At 31.0% G+C, this 17516-nt stretch overlaps 1 protein-coding gene across 1 annotated transcript in view; it reads right to left on the reverse strand.

Moving 5' to 3' along the window:
• Prom (prominin) overlaps window positions 1-17516 on the reverse strand; it is a 44866-nt gene that overhangs the window by 15042 nt on the left and 12308 nt on the right. Inside the window, exons 9-10 of the mRNA XM_083052279.1 lie at window positions 14060-14230; window positions 12935-13034 (exon numbers count right to left, since the gene is read on the reverse strand). Coding sequence (XP_082908405.1) covers window positions 12935-13034; window positions 14060-14230 — 271 coding nt within the window. The remainder of the gene's footprint in view (window positions 1-12934; window positions 13035-14059; window positions 14231-17516) is intronic.

The following is a 17516-nucleotide window of genomic DNA, read 5'->3' on the forward strand; positions in this document are numbered from 1 at the left end:
CAAAAGATTCTGTAATCAATGTACTATTAAAATGTATAATCGATGAATTTTTGGCTCGTCTTAAAATATTAGAAATTGATACTTTTTTTACGCGGATCCTGTGCGACGCATACTTATTTTATGTTTATCATATTAAAAAATTTGTACGCTGGTGTCTGCATGGTACGAAAAGATTCTGTAATCAATGTACTTTTAAAATGTATAATCGATGAATTTTTGGCTCGTCTTAAAATATTAGAAATCGATAATTTCTTACCGCTGACCCTATGCGACGCAACCTTACTTTATGTTTATCAAGTTAAAAAATTTGTACGCTGGTGTCTGTTTGGTACCAAATGATTCTGGAATCAATGTACTATTAAAATGTATAATCGAAGAATTTTTGGCTCGTCTTAAAATATTAGAAATTGATATTTTCTTGACGCGGACCCTGTGCGATGCATCCTTATTTTATGTTTATCGTATTAAAAAATTTGTACGCTGGTGTCTGCATGGTACCAAAAGATTCTGTAATCAATGTACTATTAAAATGTATAATCGATGAATTTTTGGCTCGTCTTAAAATATTAGAAATCCATACTTTTTTGAAGCGGACCCTGTGCGCCGCATCCTTATTTTATGTTTATCGTATTAAAAAATTTGTACGCTGGTGTCTGCATGGTACCAAAAGATACTGTAATCAATGTGCTATTAAAATGTATAATCGATGAATTTTTGGCTCGTCTTAAAATATTAGAAATTAATACTTTTTTGATGCGGACCCTGTGCGACGCATCCTTATTTATGTATAGCAAATGAAAAAGTTTGTACGCTGTTGTCTACTTGGCACCAAAAGATTCTGTAATCAATGTACTATTAAAGTGTATAATCGATGAATTTTTGGCTCGTCTTAAAATATTAGAAATCGATACTTTTACCGCTGACCCTATGCGACGCAACCTTATTTTATGTATATCAAGTTATAAAATTTGTACGCTGGTGTCTGTTTGGTACCAAATGATTCTGGAATCAATGTACTATTAAAATGTATAATCGATGAATTTTTGGCTCGTCTTAAAATATTAGAAATTGATACTTTCTTGACGCGGACCCTGTGCGACGCATCCTTAATTTGTGTATAGCAAATGAAAATGTTTGTACGCTGTTGTCTGCTTGGTACCAAAAGATTCTGTAATCAATGTACTATTAAAATGTATAATCGATGAATTTTTGGCTCGTCTTAAAATATTAGAAATCGATACTTTTTTGACGCGGACCCTGTGCGACGCATCCTTATTTTATGTTTATCCTAATAAAAAATTTGTACGCTGGTGTCTGCATGGTACGAAAAGATTCTGTAATCAATGTACTTTTAAAATGTATAATCGATGAATTTTTGGCTCGTCTTAAAATATTGGAAATCGATACTTTTTACCGCTGACCCTATGCGACGCAACCTTATTTTATGTATATCAAGTTATAAAATTTGTACGCTGGTGTCTGTTTGGTACCAAATGATTCTGTAATCAATGTACTATTAAAATGTATAATCGATGAATTTTTGGCTCGTATTAAAATATTAGAAATCGATACTTTTTTGACGCGGACCCTGTGCGACGCATCCTCAATTTATGTATAGCAAATGAAAAAGTTTGTACGCTGTTGTCTGCTTGGAAGCAAAAGATTCTATAATCAATGTACTATTAAAATGTATAATCGATGAATTTTTGGCTCGTCTTAAAATATTGGAAATCGATACTTTTTACCGCTGATCCTATGCGACGCAACCTTATTTTATGTATATCAAGTTAAAAAATTTGTACGCTGGTGTCTGCATGATACCAAAAGATTCTGTAATCAATGTACTTTTAAAATGTATAATCGATGAATTTTTGGCTCGGCTTAAAATATTAGAAATCGATACTATTTTGACGCGGAACCTGTGCGACGCATCCTTATTTTATGTTTATCGTATTAGAAAATTTGTACGCTGGTGTCTGCATGGTACCAAAAGATTCTGTAATCAATGTACTATTAAAATGTATAATCGATGAATTTTTGGCTCGTCTTAAAATATTAGAAATTGATACTTTTTTTACGCGGATCCTGTGCGACGCATACTTATTTTATGTTTATCATATTAAAAAATTTGTACGCTGGTGTCTGCATGGTACGAAAAGATTCTGTAATCAATGTACTTTTAAAATATATAATCGATGAATTTTTGGCTCGTCTTAAAATATTAGAAATCGATAATTTCTTACCGCTGACCCTATGCGACGCAACCTTACTTTATGTTTATCAAGTTAAAAAATTTGTACGCTGGTGTCTGTTTGGTACCAAATGATTCTGGAATCAATGTACTATTAAAATGTATAATCGATGAATTTTTGGCTAGTCTTAAAATATTAGAAATTGATACTTTCTTGACGCGGACCCTGTGCGACGCATCCTTATTTTATGTTTATCGTATTAAAAAATTTGTACGCTGGTGTCTGCATGGTACCAAAAGATTCTGTAATCAATGTACTATTAAAATGTATAATCGATGAATTTTTGGCTCGTCTTAAAATATTAGAAATCCATACTTTTTTGAAGCGGACCCTGTGCGCCGCATCCTTATTTTATGTTTATCGTATTAAAAAATTTGTACGCTGGTGTCTGCATGGTACCAAAAGATACTGTAATCAATGTGCTATTAAAATGTATAATCGATGAATTTTTGGCTCGTCTTAAAATATTAGAAATTAATACTTTTTTGATGCGGACCCTGTGCGACGCATCCTTATTTATGTATAGCAAATGAAAAAGTTTGTACGCTGTTGTCTACTTGGCACCAAAAGATTCTGTAATCAATGTACTATTAAAGTGTATAATCGATGAATTTTTGGCTCGTCTTAAAATATTAGAAATCGATACTTTTACCGCTGACCCTATGCGACGCAACCTTAATTTATGTATATCATGTTAAAAAATTTGTACGCTGGTGTCTGTTTGGTACCAAATGATTCTGTAATCAATGTACTATTAAAATGTACAATCGATGAATTTTTGGCTCGTCTTATAATATTAGAAATCGATACTTTTTTGAAGCGGACCCTGTGCGACGCATCCCTATTTTATGTTTATCATATTAAAAAATGTGTACGCTGGTGTCTGCATGGTACGAAAATATTCTGTAATCAATGTACTTTTAAAATGTATAATCGATGAATTTTTGGCTCTCCTTAAAATATTAGAAATCGATACTTTTTTACCGCTGACCCTATGCGACGCAACCTTATTTTATGTATATCAAGTTATAAAATTTGTACGCTGGTGTCTGTTTGGTACCAAATGATTCTGGAATCATTGTACTATTAAAATGTATAATCGATGAATTTTTGGCTCGTCTTAAAATATTAGAAATTGATACTTTCTTGACGCGGACCCTGTGCGACGCATCCTTAATTTGTGTATAGCAAATGAAAAAGTTTGTACGCTGTTGTCTGCTTGGTACCAAAAGATTCTGTAATCAATGTACTATTAAAATGTATAATCGATGAATTTTTGGCTCGTCTTAAAATATTAGAAATCGATACTTTTTTGACGCGGACCCTGTGCGACGCATCCTTATTTTATGTTTATCCTATTAAAAAATTTGTACGCTGGTGTCTGCATGGTACGAAAAGATTCTGTAATCAATGTACTTTTAAAATGTATAATCGATGAATTTTTGACTCGTCTTAAAATATTGGAAATCGATACTTTTTACCGCTGACCCTATGCGACGCAACCTTATTTTATGTATATCAAGTTATAAAATTTGTACGCTGGTGTCTGTTTGGTACCAAATGATTCTGTAATCAATGTACTATTAAAATGTATAATCGAAGAATTTTTGGCTCGTATTAAAATATTAGAAATCGATACTTTTTTGACACGGACCCTGTGCGACGCATCCTTAATTTATGTATAGCAAATGAAAAAGTTTGTACGCTGTTGTCTGCTTGGTACCAAAAGATTCTATAATCAATGTACTATTAAAATGTATAATCGATGAATTTTTGGCTCGTCTTAAAATATTGGAAATCGATACTTTTTACCGCTGATCCTATGCGACGCAACCTTATTTTATGTATATCAAGTTAAAAAATTTGTACGCTGGTGTCTGCATGGTACCAAAAGATTCTGTAATCAATGTACTTTTAAAATGTATAATCGATGAATTTTTGGCTCGTCTTAAAATATTAGAAATTGATACTTTCTTGACGCGGACCCTGTGCGACGCATCCTTAATTTATGTATAGCAAATGAAAAAGTTTGTACGCTGTTGTCTGCTAGGTACCAAAAGATTCTGTAATCAATGTACTATTAAAATGTATAATCGATGAATTTTTGGCTCGTCTTAAAATATTAGAAATTGATCCTTTTTTTACCCGGACCCTGTGCGACGCATACTTATTTTATGTTTATCATATTAAAAAATTTGTACGCTGGTGTCTGCATGGTACGAAAATATTCTGTAATCAATGTACTTTTAAAATGTATAATCGATGAATTTTTGGCTCGTCTGAAAATATTAGAAATCGATACTTTTTTGACGCGGACCCTGTGCGACGCATCCTTATTTTAAGTTTATCATATTAAAAAATTTGTACGCTGGTGTCTGCATCGTACGAAAAGATTCTGTAATCATTGTACTTTTAAAATGTATAATCGATGAATTTTTGGCTCGTCTTAAAATATTTGAAATCGATACTTTTTTGACGCGGACCCTGTGCGACGCATCCTTAATTATGTATAGCAAATGAAAAAGTTTGTACGCTGTTGTCTACTTGGCACCAAAAAATTCTGTAATCAATGTACTATTAAAGTGTATAATCGATGAATTTTTGGCTCGTCTTAAAATATTACAAATCGATACTTTTTACCGCTGACCCTATGCGACGCAACCTTAATTTAAGTATATCAAGTTAAAAAATTTGTACGCTGGTGTCTGTTTGGTACCAAATGATTCTGTAATCAATGTACTATTAAAATGTACAATCGATGAATTTTTGGCTCGTCTTATAATATTAGAAATCGATACTTATTTGAAGCGGACCCTGTGCGACGCATCCTTATTTTATGTTTATCATATTAAAAAATGTGTACGCTGGTGTCTGCATGGTACGAAAATATTCAGTAATCAATGTACTTTTAAAATGTATAATCGATGAATTTTTGGCTCGTCTTAAAATATTGGAAATCGATACTTTTTACCGCTGACCCTATGCGACGCAACCTTATTTTATGTATATCAAGTTATAAAATTTGTACGCTGGTGTCTGTTTGGTACCAAATGATTCTGTAATCAATGTACTACTAAAATGTATAATCGATGAATTTTTGGCTCGTATTAAAATATTAGAAATCGATACTTTTTTGACGCGGACCCTGTGCGACGCATCCTCAATTTATGTATAGCAAATGAAAAAGTTTGTACGCTGTTGTCTGCTTGGTACCAAAAGATTCTATAATCAATGTACTATTAAAATGTATAATCGATGAATTTTTGGCTCGTCTTAAAATATTGGAAATCGATACTTTTTTTACGCGGATCCTGTGCGACGCATACTTATTTTATGTTTATCATATTAAAAAATTTGTACGCTGGTGTCTGCATGGTACGAAAAGATTCTGTAATCAATGTACTTTTAAAATGTATAATCGATGAATTTTTGGCTCGTCTTAAAATATTAGAAATCGATAATTTCTTACCGCTGACCCTATGCGACGCAACCTTACTTTATGTTTATCAAGTTAAAAAATTTGTACGCTGGTGTCTGTTTGGTACCAAATGATTCTGGAATCAATGTACTATTAAAATGTATAATCGATGAATTTTTGGCTCGTCTTAAAATATTAGAAATTGATACTTTCTTGACGCGGACCCTGTGCGACGCATCCTTATTTTATGTTTATCGTATTAAAAAATTTGTACGCTGGTGTCTGCATGGTACCAAAAGATTCTGTAATCAATGTACTATTAAAATGTATAATCGATGAATTTTTGGCTCGTCTTAAAATATTAGAAATCCATACTTTTTTGAAGCGGACCCTGTGCGCCGCATCCTTATTTTATGTTTATCGTATTAAAAAATTTGTACGCTGGTGTCTGCATGGTACCAAAAGATACTGTAATCAATGTGCTATTAAAATGTATAATCGATGAATTTTTGGCTCGTCTTAAAATATTAGAAATTAATACTTTTTTGATGCGGACCCTGTGCGACGCATCCTTATTTATGTATAGCAAATGAAAAAGTTTGTACGCTGTTGTCTACTTGGCACCAAAAGATTCTGTAATCAATGTACTATTAAAGTGTATAATCGATGAATTTTTGGCTCGTCTTAAAATATTAGAAATCGATACTTTTACCGCTGACCCTATGCGACGCAACCTTAATTTATGTATATCATGTTAAAAAATTTGTACGCTGGTGTCTGTTTGGTACCAAATGATTCTGTAATCAATGTACTATTAAAATGTACAATCGATGAATTTTTGGCTCGTCTTATAATATTAGAAATCGATACTTTTTTGAAGCGGACCCTGTGCGACGCATCCTTATTTTATGTTTATCATATTAAAAAATGTGTACGCTGGTGTCTGCATGGTACGAAAATATTATGTAATCAATGTACTTTTAAAATGTATAATCGATGAATTTTTGGCTCTCCTTAAAATATTAGAAATCGATACTTTTTTACCGCTGACCCTATGCGACGCAACCTTATTTTATGTATATCAAGTTATAAAATTTGTACGCTGGTGTCTGTTTGGTACCAAATGATTCTGGAATCATTGTACTATTAAAATGTATAATCGATGAATTTTTGGCTCGTCTTAAAATATTAGAAATTGATACTTTCTTGACGCGGACCCTGTGCGACGCATCCTTAATTTATGTATAGCAAATGAAAAAGTTTGTACGCTGTTGTCTGCTTGGTACCAAAAGATTCTATAATCAATGTACTATTAAAATGTATAATCGATGAATTTTTGGCTCGTCTTAAAATATTGGAAATCGATACTTTTTACCGCTGATCCTATGCGACGCAACCTTATTTTATGTATATCAAGTTAAAAAATTTGTACGCTGGTGTCTGCATGGTACCAAAAGATTCTGTAATCAATGTACTTTTAAAATGTATAATCGATGAATTTTTGGCTCGTCTTAAAATATTAGAAATTGATACTTTCTTGACGCGGACCCTGTGCGACGCATCCTTAATTTATGTATAGCAAATGAAAAAGTTTGTACGCTGTTGTCTGCTAGGTACCAAAAGATTCTGTAATCAATGTACTATTAAAATGTATAATCGATGAATTTTTGGCTCGTCTTATAATATTAGAAATTGATCCTTTTTTTACCCGGACCCTGTGCGACGCATACTTATTTTATGTTTATCATATTAAAAAATTTGTACGCTGGTGTCTGCATGGTACGAAAATATTCTGTAATCAATGTACTTTTAAAATGTATAATCGATGAATTTTTGGCTCGTCTTAAAATATTAGAAATCCATACTTTTTTGAAGCGGACCCTGTGCGACGCATCCTTATTTTATGTTTATCATATTAAAAAATTTGTACGCTGGTGTCTGCGTGGTACCAAAAGATACTGTAATCAATGTGCTATTAAAATGTATAATCGATGAATTTTTGGCTCGTCTTAAAATATTAGAAATCCATACTTTTTTGAAGCGGACCCTGTGCGACGCATCTTTATTTTATGTTTATCATATTAAAAAATTTGTACGCTGGTGTCTGCATGGTACCAAAAGATACTGTAATCAATGTGCTATTAAAATGTATAATCGATGAATTTTTGGCTCGTCATAAAATAATAGAAATTAATACTTTTTTGACGCGGACCCTGTGCGACGCATCCTTATTTATGTATAGCAAATGAAAAAGTTTGTACGCTGTTGTCTACTTGGCACCAAAAAATTCTGTAATCAATGTACTATTAAAGTGTATAATCGATGAATTTTTGGCTCGTCTTAAAATATTACAAATCGATACTTTTTACCGCTGACCCTATGCGACGCAACCTTAATTTAAGTATATCAAGTTATAAAATTTGTACGCTGGTGTCTGTTTGGTACCAAATGATTCTGTAATCAATGTACTACTAAAATGTATAATCGATGAATTTTTGGCTCGTATTAAAATATTAGAAATCGATACTTTTTTGACGCGGACCCTGTGCGACGCATCCTCAATTTATGTATAGCAAATGAAAAAGTTTGTACGCTGTTGTCTGCTTGGTACCAAAAGATTCTATAATCAATGTACTATTAAAATGTATAATCGATGAATTTTTGGCTCGTCTTAAAATATTGGAAATCGATACTTTTTACCGCTGATCCTATGCGACGCAACCTTATTTTATGTATATCAAGTTAAAAAATTTGTACGCTGGTGTCTGCATGATACCAAAAGATTCTGTAATCAATGTACTTTTAAAATGTATAATCGATGAATTTTTGGCTCGGCTTAAAATATTAGAAATCGATACTATTTTGACGCGGAACCTGTGCGACGCATCCTTATTTTATGTTTATCGTATTAGAAAATTTGTACGCTGGTGTCTGCATGGTACCAAAAGATTCTGTAATCAATGTACTATTAAAATGTATAATCGATGAATTTTTGGCTCGTCTTAAAATATTAGAAATTGATACTTTTTTTACGCGGATCCTGTGCGACGCATACTTATTTTATGTTTATCATATTAAAAAATTTGTACGCTGGTGTCTGCATGGTACGAAAAGATTCTGTAATCAATGTACTTTTAAAATGTATAATCGATGAATTTTTGGCTCGTCTTAAAATATTAGAAATCGATAATTTCTTACCGCTGACCCTATGCGACGCAACCTTACTTTATGTTTATCAAGTTAAAAAATTTGTACGCTGGTGTCTGTTTGGTACCAAATGATTCTGGAATCAATGTACTATTAAAATGTATAATCGATGAATTTTTGGCTCGTCTTAAAATATTAGAAATTGATACTTTCTTGACGCGGACCCTGTGCGACGCATCCTTATTTTATGTTTATCGTATTAAAAAATTTGTACGCTGGTGTCTGCATGGTACCAAAAGATTCTGTAATCAATGTACTATTAAAATGTATAATCGATGAATTTTTGGCTCGTCTTAAAATATTGGAAATCGATACTTTTTACCGCTGACCCTATGCGACGCAACCTTATTTTATGTATATCAAGTTATAAAATTTGTACGCTGGTGTCTGTTTGGTACCAAATGATTCTGTAATCAATGTACTATTAAAATGTATAATCGATGAATTTTTGGCTCGTATTAAAATATTAGAAATCGATACTTTTTTGACGCGGACCCTGTGCGACGCATCCTTTATTTATGTATAGCAAATGAAAAAGTTTGTACGCTGTTTTCTGCTTGGTACCAAAAGATTCTATAATCAATGTACTATTAAAATGTATAATCGATGAATTTTTGGCTCGTCTTAAAATATTGGAAATCGATACTTTTTACCGCTGATCCTATGCGACGCAACCTTATTTTATGTATATCAAGTTAAAAAATTTGTACGCTGGTGTCTGCATGGTACCAAAAGATTCTGTAATCAATGTACTTTTAAAATGTATAATCGATGAATTTTTGGCTCGGCTTAAAATATTAGAAATCGATACTATTTTGACGCGGAACCTGTGCGACGCATCCTTATTTTATGTTTATCGTATTAAAAAATTTGTACGCTGGTGTCTGCATGGTACCAAAAGATTCTGTAATCAATGTACTATTAAAATGTATAATCGATGAATTTTTGGCTCGTCTTAAAATATTAGAAATTGATACTTTTTTTACGCGGATCCTGTGCGACGCATACTTATTTCATGTTTATCATATTAAAAAATTTGTACGCTGGTGTCTGCATGGTACGAAAAGATTCTGTAATCAATGTACTTTTAAAATGTATAATCGATGAATTTTTGGCTCGTCTTAAAATATTAGAAATTGATACTTTCTTGACGCGGACCCTGTGCGACGCATCCTTAATTTATGTATAGCAAATGAAAAAGTTTGTACGCTGTTGTCTGCTAGGTACCAAAAGATTCTGTAATCAATGTACTATTAAAATGTATAATCGATGAATTTTTGGCTCGTCTTAAAATATTAGAAATCGATACTTTTTTGACGCGGACCCTGTGCGACACATCCTTATTTTATGTTTATCCTATTAAAAAATTTGTACGCTGGTGTCTGCATGGTACCAAAAGATTCTGTAATCAATGTACTATTAAAATGTATAATCGATGAATTTTTGGCTCGTCTTAAAATATTAGAAATTGATACTTTTTTGACGCGGACCCTGTACGACGCATTCTTATTTTATGTATATCATATTAAAAAATTTGTACGCTGGTGTCTGCTTGATACCAAATAATTCTGTAATCAATGTACTATTAAAATGTATAATCGATGAATTTTTGAGGTGCAGGCAATGTACTGTTGAAATATATGAAAGATTAATTTTTGGCTCGCTTTAAAATATTGAAAATTAAAATTTTTTACCCGCGAACCCCATACGGCGCGGATTCATTTTACGTATATTAGACTAAATAGGTAGTACGCTGGTATGCTGATGGTACCAAAATAATCTGCAAACAATACACTATTGAAACTTATATACGATTAATTTTTGTCTCGTTTTAAAATATAGAAAACTAAAATTTTTACGCCGCGGATCCCATACGACGCACAATTATATTACGTATATTAAATCAAAAAGTTTGTAGGCTGGTATGTTAATGGTATCAACATAATGTGCAGACAATGTACAGTTAAAATTTATGAAAAATTAATTTTTGGTTTGTTTAAAAATATTGAAAATTTAAATTTTTTTACCGCGGACCCTGTACGACGCGGATTCATTTTACGTTTATTAGACCAAAAAAGTAGTACGCTGATATGCTTATGGTACCAAAATAATCTCCAAACAATACACTATTGAAACTATATGATTAATTTTTGGCTCGTTTTAAAATATAGAAAATTAATATTTTTAAGCCGCGGATCCCATACAGCGCACAATTATATTATGTATATTACATCAAAAAGTTTGTAGGCTGGTATGGTGATGGTACCATCATAATGTGCAGGCAACGTACTGTTGAAATATGTAAACGAATAATTTTTGGCGCGTTTTAAAATACTGAAAATTAAAATTTTTAAGCCGCGGATCCCATACGGTGCACAATTATATTACGTATATAATACCAAAAAGTTTGTAGGCTGGTATGGTGATGGTACCATCATAATGTGCAGGCAATGTGCTGTTGAAATATGTAAACGAATAATTTTTGACGCGTTTTAAAATACTGAAAATTAAAATTTTTAAGCCGCGGATCGCATACGGCGCGGATTAATTTTACGTTTATTAGACCAAAAAGGTAGTACGCTGATATGCTTATGGTACCAAAATAATCTGCAAACAATACACTATTGAAACTTATATACGATTAATTTTTGGCTCGTTTTAAAATACTGAAAATTAAAATTTTTAAGCCGCGGATCGCATACGGCGCGGATTAATTTTACGTTTATTAGACCAAAAAGGTAGTACGCTGATATGCTTATGGTACCAAAATAATCTGCAAACAATACACTATTGAAACTTATATACGATTAATTTTTGGCTCGTTTTAAAATACTGAAAATTAAAATTTTTAAGCCGCGGATCCCATACGGCGCACAATTATGTTACGTATATTATACCAAAAAGTTTGTAGGCTGATATGGTGATGGTACCATCATAATGTGCAGGCAATGTACTGTTGAAATATGTAAACGAATAATTTTTGGCGCGTTTTAAAATACTGAAAATTAAAATTTTTAAGCCGCGGATCCCATACGGTGCACAATTATATTACGTATATAATACCAAAAAGTTTGTAGGCTGGTATGGTGATGGTACCATCATAATGTGCAGGCAATGTGCTGTTGAAATATGTAAACGAATAATTTTTGGCGCGTTTTAAAATACTGAAAATTAAAATTTTTAAGCCGCGGATCCCATACGCCGCGGATTCATTTTACGTTTATTAGACCAAAAAGGTAGTACGCTGGTATGCTTATGGTACCAAAATAATCTGCAAACAGTACACTATTCATGCATTTATAATTTTATTTTAATGATTAAATGATTGCGCGACTAAAAGGCGTACTGAGAAATTGTCGACTCGTACTACTTAATTTCTCTACATTCTTACTTTGCGCATAATAAAATTACGATATATAAAGTGCGAGTTATTATTTTATTATTTTTGACTCGAATTTAATATTTTATGCTCATGGCAGAGTAATTGCGTGACAAAAAGGTTGAATTATTTTCTTTTCTAAAAAAGATATGTAAAATCGATATTCGCATATATCAAAGCTTATTGTTGTCGCTTTTCCGCGATGCTTATTGGCTGTCAAGATTCGCGTTGTATGTTATATTCGTAGCATCGAGAGGCTGTTATCGCGAGAATTAGCAGTTTGACAGTTTGTTCAAAATAAAATTAAAAAAAATAATAATATTAGTTTTAAATAATATGTTATAATACTTTAAACTGGATTAATATTTTTGAAAGTTATCAGCTGATTTCCATCAAAAAATATTAATCGAGAATAAGATATTATAACATATTATTTACAATTTTACAACATTTTACTATTTTAATATTTTAACATATTATTTTAAAATTTAATTACCAAATTAACGCTTTAATCAGTTGATTTCTATGAAAAAATATTAATCGAGTTTAAACAAATTTTATATTATTTTTTAATAAACATAAAACCGAAGAATGGCGCGCGCGTAGCGCGCGCTTGTGTTGTTCTAGTAATATAAAAACAAGAATAGGAATATCATAATATATTAAAGTAATGCTTACCACAAAAGAGTTGGGCGTACTTTATTTTCAGATGATCTCCAGCGATAACACAAAGCTCCAATCAGTAACGACAAGACCGGTAGAATACATAAAACACTAGCTGCATATTGCACAAGCAAACCAAGAACATGCATTATTTTTTGTTAGTTATTTGCTCATAAGAGAGAGAGAAGCATAATATATATTAAAATTACAGTATATTATCACCGATAGCAATAACTTCAATTAAGTATAACTTCAAATAAGTATAGCACAGTATACACGCTGAAATCTCATTAATTATAAGCCAAATCAGTTAGTAGTAGTGGATGATTTTTCGATCACATTTTATTGTCATATTTATAAGTAAAACATATAAGATAAAGGAGAGCAAAGAACGATTTCATTGAAGAAATATCGATAAAATATGATGATGAATATGAAGGATTTCACTGAAGAAATATCGATAAAAAATCTTGTTATTGTTCTAATCAATAATATTTTCACTATAAAGTTTAAGAGAATATGTATTAATATTCTCTGTCATTTGTATTAATATTCTCTGTCATTTTTTCTTTGTATAGTCTAAATTTAAAATATATATTCAATTTATGTGCACAGATATATCGTGCACAGATCACTATTTTTGTTTTCTATTCAAATATATTATATTACATATAAATAATCCGAATAAATATAATCAAATCTTACTTAAAAATCTATTTTTAATGAATGATAATATATCTACGAATGCATTTTCATATGTACGCACATTTTATTTTCGTTGTTAGAAAAATATGAAAATTATTTCAATTTTTTTTTAAATTAAAAATTAAAAATATTATTATAATGTATATTATTATTATAATGTATATTATAATAATATTTTAAAAATATAATTATATAATTATATAATAAAAATATAATATTTTTAAAATATTATTATAATGTATATTGAAAAAATGCATACACAGAAAATGTGTATAAAAATGTGTCTAACTTTTGTATAACAAAGTTATCTTCTTAAATCTTTTGCTCACATGCAGAGATGCTTTCTACGATCTTTGCGATCGTTTTTCAAATACCAGGATAAACCCGGTGAATAACGGAAAAATATTCAATGTAATCTTGAAAAATTCTACGTACCCGTACCAACGATCCACCTGATATGCTCGAAAGCGATGACACGAGGAATAGCGTAATCCGCAATGCTTCTCACAGAATCCAGCTGCTTTGAGAGTTCGAAACTATTCGTCTCTACACTGCGCGTTTGCTCGACAATCCTGGCACGTGCTGCATTGATCTCGCGCCGAATCTCTATGGCAATATAGAATTTTTCTACGTTTCTGTCATCTCAATTTTTCGCTATTTCGTGTTGCTTACGGATATTTTGATAAAGAAAGAATATTTATAAACAAATACACACTAATATACACTTAAAAATATACTCTTAATATTTTAATGTTTTTTCGGATTCTTAAACAAAAATGTCAACTTAATTAATTACATTTTTTATACCAAATTTTATATATATGCACAGGCGGATCCGGGGGGTGGGGAATTTTGGGGTTAAACCCCTCCCCCTTGCAAATTAAAAGAAACAGTTTTGCTGAATTTGTTTAAAAAATATAAATAAAGAAAAACAAACATTAAAGAGATATCGACGTCAGGATCCGCTAGTGTATATATATAAGATACACTGTAAATTATACTTATTACGCATTCAAGAAGTTAAGTATAGATTAAGTCAGACATAGGACGAAATGATGAGATAATTTCGTTGCACGAAAATAATTAGGCGAAATTCTTTATATCTATATAATATATATATATATATATATATATATATATATATATATATACACTGGTGAATCCTGGGGGGGGAGGTTAAACCCCCCCTTGCAAATTAAAAGAAACAATTTTGTTGAATTTGTTTAAAAAATATAAATAAAGAAAAACAAACATTAAAGGGCTATCGACGTCGTTGATCCTGGGATAAAAGTTAATCATGAAACCAAAAATATTAAATAAAATAATTTTGCAAACCCCCCTCCTCCCCCCATTATTGACGTCAGGATCCGCTAGTGTATATATGTATGTATATTATATGTAAACTTCGACATATTTGTGACATAAATATATCGCGCAAGATTTTCAAGATAATAACTCAATAATATTTCTCAATAATACTTAGTAGATTGTGTGTTTCACTGTTCTGGCAAACGAAATTTTTTGCATAATATTTTTTGATGTCAGCTAAAAGTATTATTAAAATAATTGAATATAAAAGAAATACATAGACTAACAAAAATGCTTTGAATATCATTCGTTAATTTAATAAATTAATTTAATAATGAAAATCCATAGGAAATATTCGATCTTATATTAAGTGCTAACAGGTATATTGTAATAGAATATTTTAACAGCAAACTTGTCTCGTGAGAATCCAGTTTTCTTCCTAAACGTTAAAACAGCTTGGCAGAGCAATCTCCATCGAGATACATACATTGAACTAGTTCGACTTTATCATCTCGGCAACGGGGCAAATCTTTACAAATTTTTTGTGACTTTTTTCACGAAGTAATATTAATACGATATGGATTTCGCATTAGATCCCGACCGTCATCTCCCTATCGGATCTGTCTACCGATGGATGGCGACAGGCGACAAGCATTATTGGTCGATGGCGAGTTAAGAGAAGTCGACAGGAGTACAAGCTCGCGCCGCTTCGGTTCATCGACATTCCAACGGCGTAACATCCATCATTTTTCGTTTCATCGAGGGATATTCTCAATTTTCTTTATTAATAATTTCCTTGGAATTTTTCCGTTTTATTAATTGAGAAAGCAATGTTCACCATTCAACAACGTAAACATTTTATAATGCTTATTATAATGCTTATTTATATCACTGTTATTATTTGAAAATATTTTTTAATATCAATTCGCAGAGATGAGCAAATTATATATACATATATTTTATAAAATTACAAATATTTAATGCAGAAGCAATAGTTATACTTAATGATTTATAATAAAGTAATTAAAACTATAAATTATTGTATATCAATAAACACTGATTAAAAAGAAAGAATTTAGAATTTAGAAAAAAAGATGAAAATGATTAATTTATAATTTTTGTTTCATTGAAAATGATTCTGAACTATTTTAGTTTAGCATCTTAATGTATTTTTGCATCTGTAAAATTTTGTCTTTCAATTTAAAAACGACTTCTATTTCAATTCTAGATTTTCAATTATCTATACGAGAAATAACAAAAGAAATTTATAAATATTACTACATCGTCCTTTTATAATAATTATACAATTCGTATTCCTGAATTATACTACAAGCTTATCTCATTAACGTTACAAAGCATACACATGGGAATCTAGCGATACAGTAAGTAGAATAGGTCCGTGATATGGCCCGACACGACAGGCCGTCAAAGCGCGACTCTTTCAGCATCAATCATCGATCCCATCGCGAAAGTTTATACGGGTGCCTCGGGAAAGATATATAACACGCTCGCGGTATCTACCAAGATGTTTGCTCAAAGCATTTACCACATTTCGTTTGTCTATTAAGGATAAAGTCCCCTGACTTTCCCTTTTTCGCCGTCGATCTCATCGCACTCTGGGGCAGAAATGCTGACGCGTATTCCCTCGTCTCTCGTGACGAAATATCGTTTATACTGTACTACATAGGAAAAGAGTAGAAAGGGTGTGCAAAAACGCGTGCTATTAAGAAACGTGACGTTCTGCGCTAAACTACCTGATCTAAAGAGGGACGAGGGAGAAGGGAGAGAAGGGAGGTGTAATGGAATCTTTTTAACAAAATGATTTAGTCGCTTATGTGAATATCTTATAAGCCTCTTTTCATTCGGTTAACATTTTTATGCTTGCATATAATTCCAAATGAATGATACGTGCACGTGAACATATATTTATAAACTAATACATGTATAGAGAGGAATATTCGTAATCTTTAAATATTATAATATTTAAATTTATTATTTGATTTATTATTTAAAAAATTAAGATTTTTTTTTTAAATATCGTTTAAAAATAAAATATTTTAGTGACAAATTTTATTTTAAAAGAGCCATTTTAATTAAACCGTTTTAAAATAAATCCTTTTTTTTAAATAATCTTACATTTAGAAATAAAAAATAAAATATTTTAGTGACATAAATTTCATTTTAAAATAACCATTTTAATTAAACCATTTTAAAATAAATCGTTTTTTTAATAATCTTACATTTAGAAATAACTATATATATTCGAAATATTTCACGCTAAATTCATGTGCATTCTATACAATACTAGGAATTAATATATGCATCATATTTCTTGGTAACTATATATCAACGTTTGGAAACGTTTTGGAAACACTCTTATACTCTGAATCCAAGATAAAATATTATTTATAAAGCTTAGCAAAAGTAAAATTGTGATCTTACATTAGTAACAGTTCAAAGATGCTTAAAAAAATATTTAAAAAGAAGTCTAATTTTATCGTACAAATAAGATTAAATATAAATTTTGTTGATGCAAAATAAATAAGGATATTACAGCTGTTACATTATTAACTCTTCTGGCATC

The sequence above is a fragment of the Prenolepis imparis genome, unplaced genomic scaffold (assembly GCF_030444845.1).
Source record: "Prenolepis imparis isolate NDT839.2.m4 unplaced genomic scaffold, iyPreImpa1.0 SCAF_1, whole genome shotgun sequence".
NCBI lineage: Eukaryota > Metazoa > Arthropoda > Insecta > Hymenoptera > Formicidae > Prenolepis > Prenolepis imparis.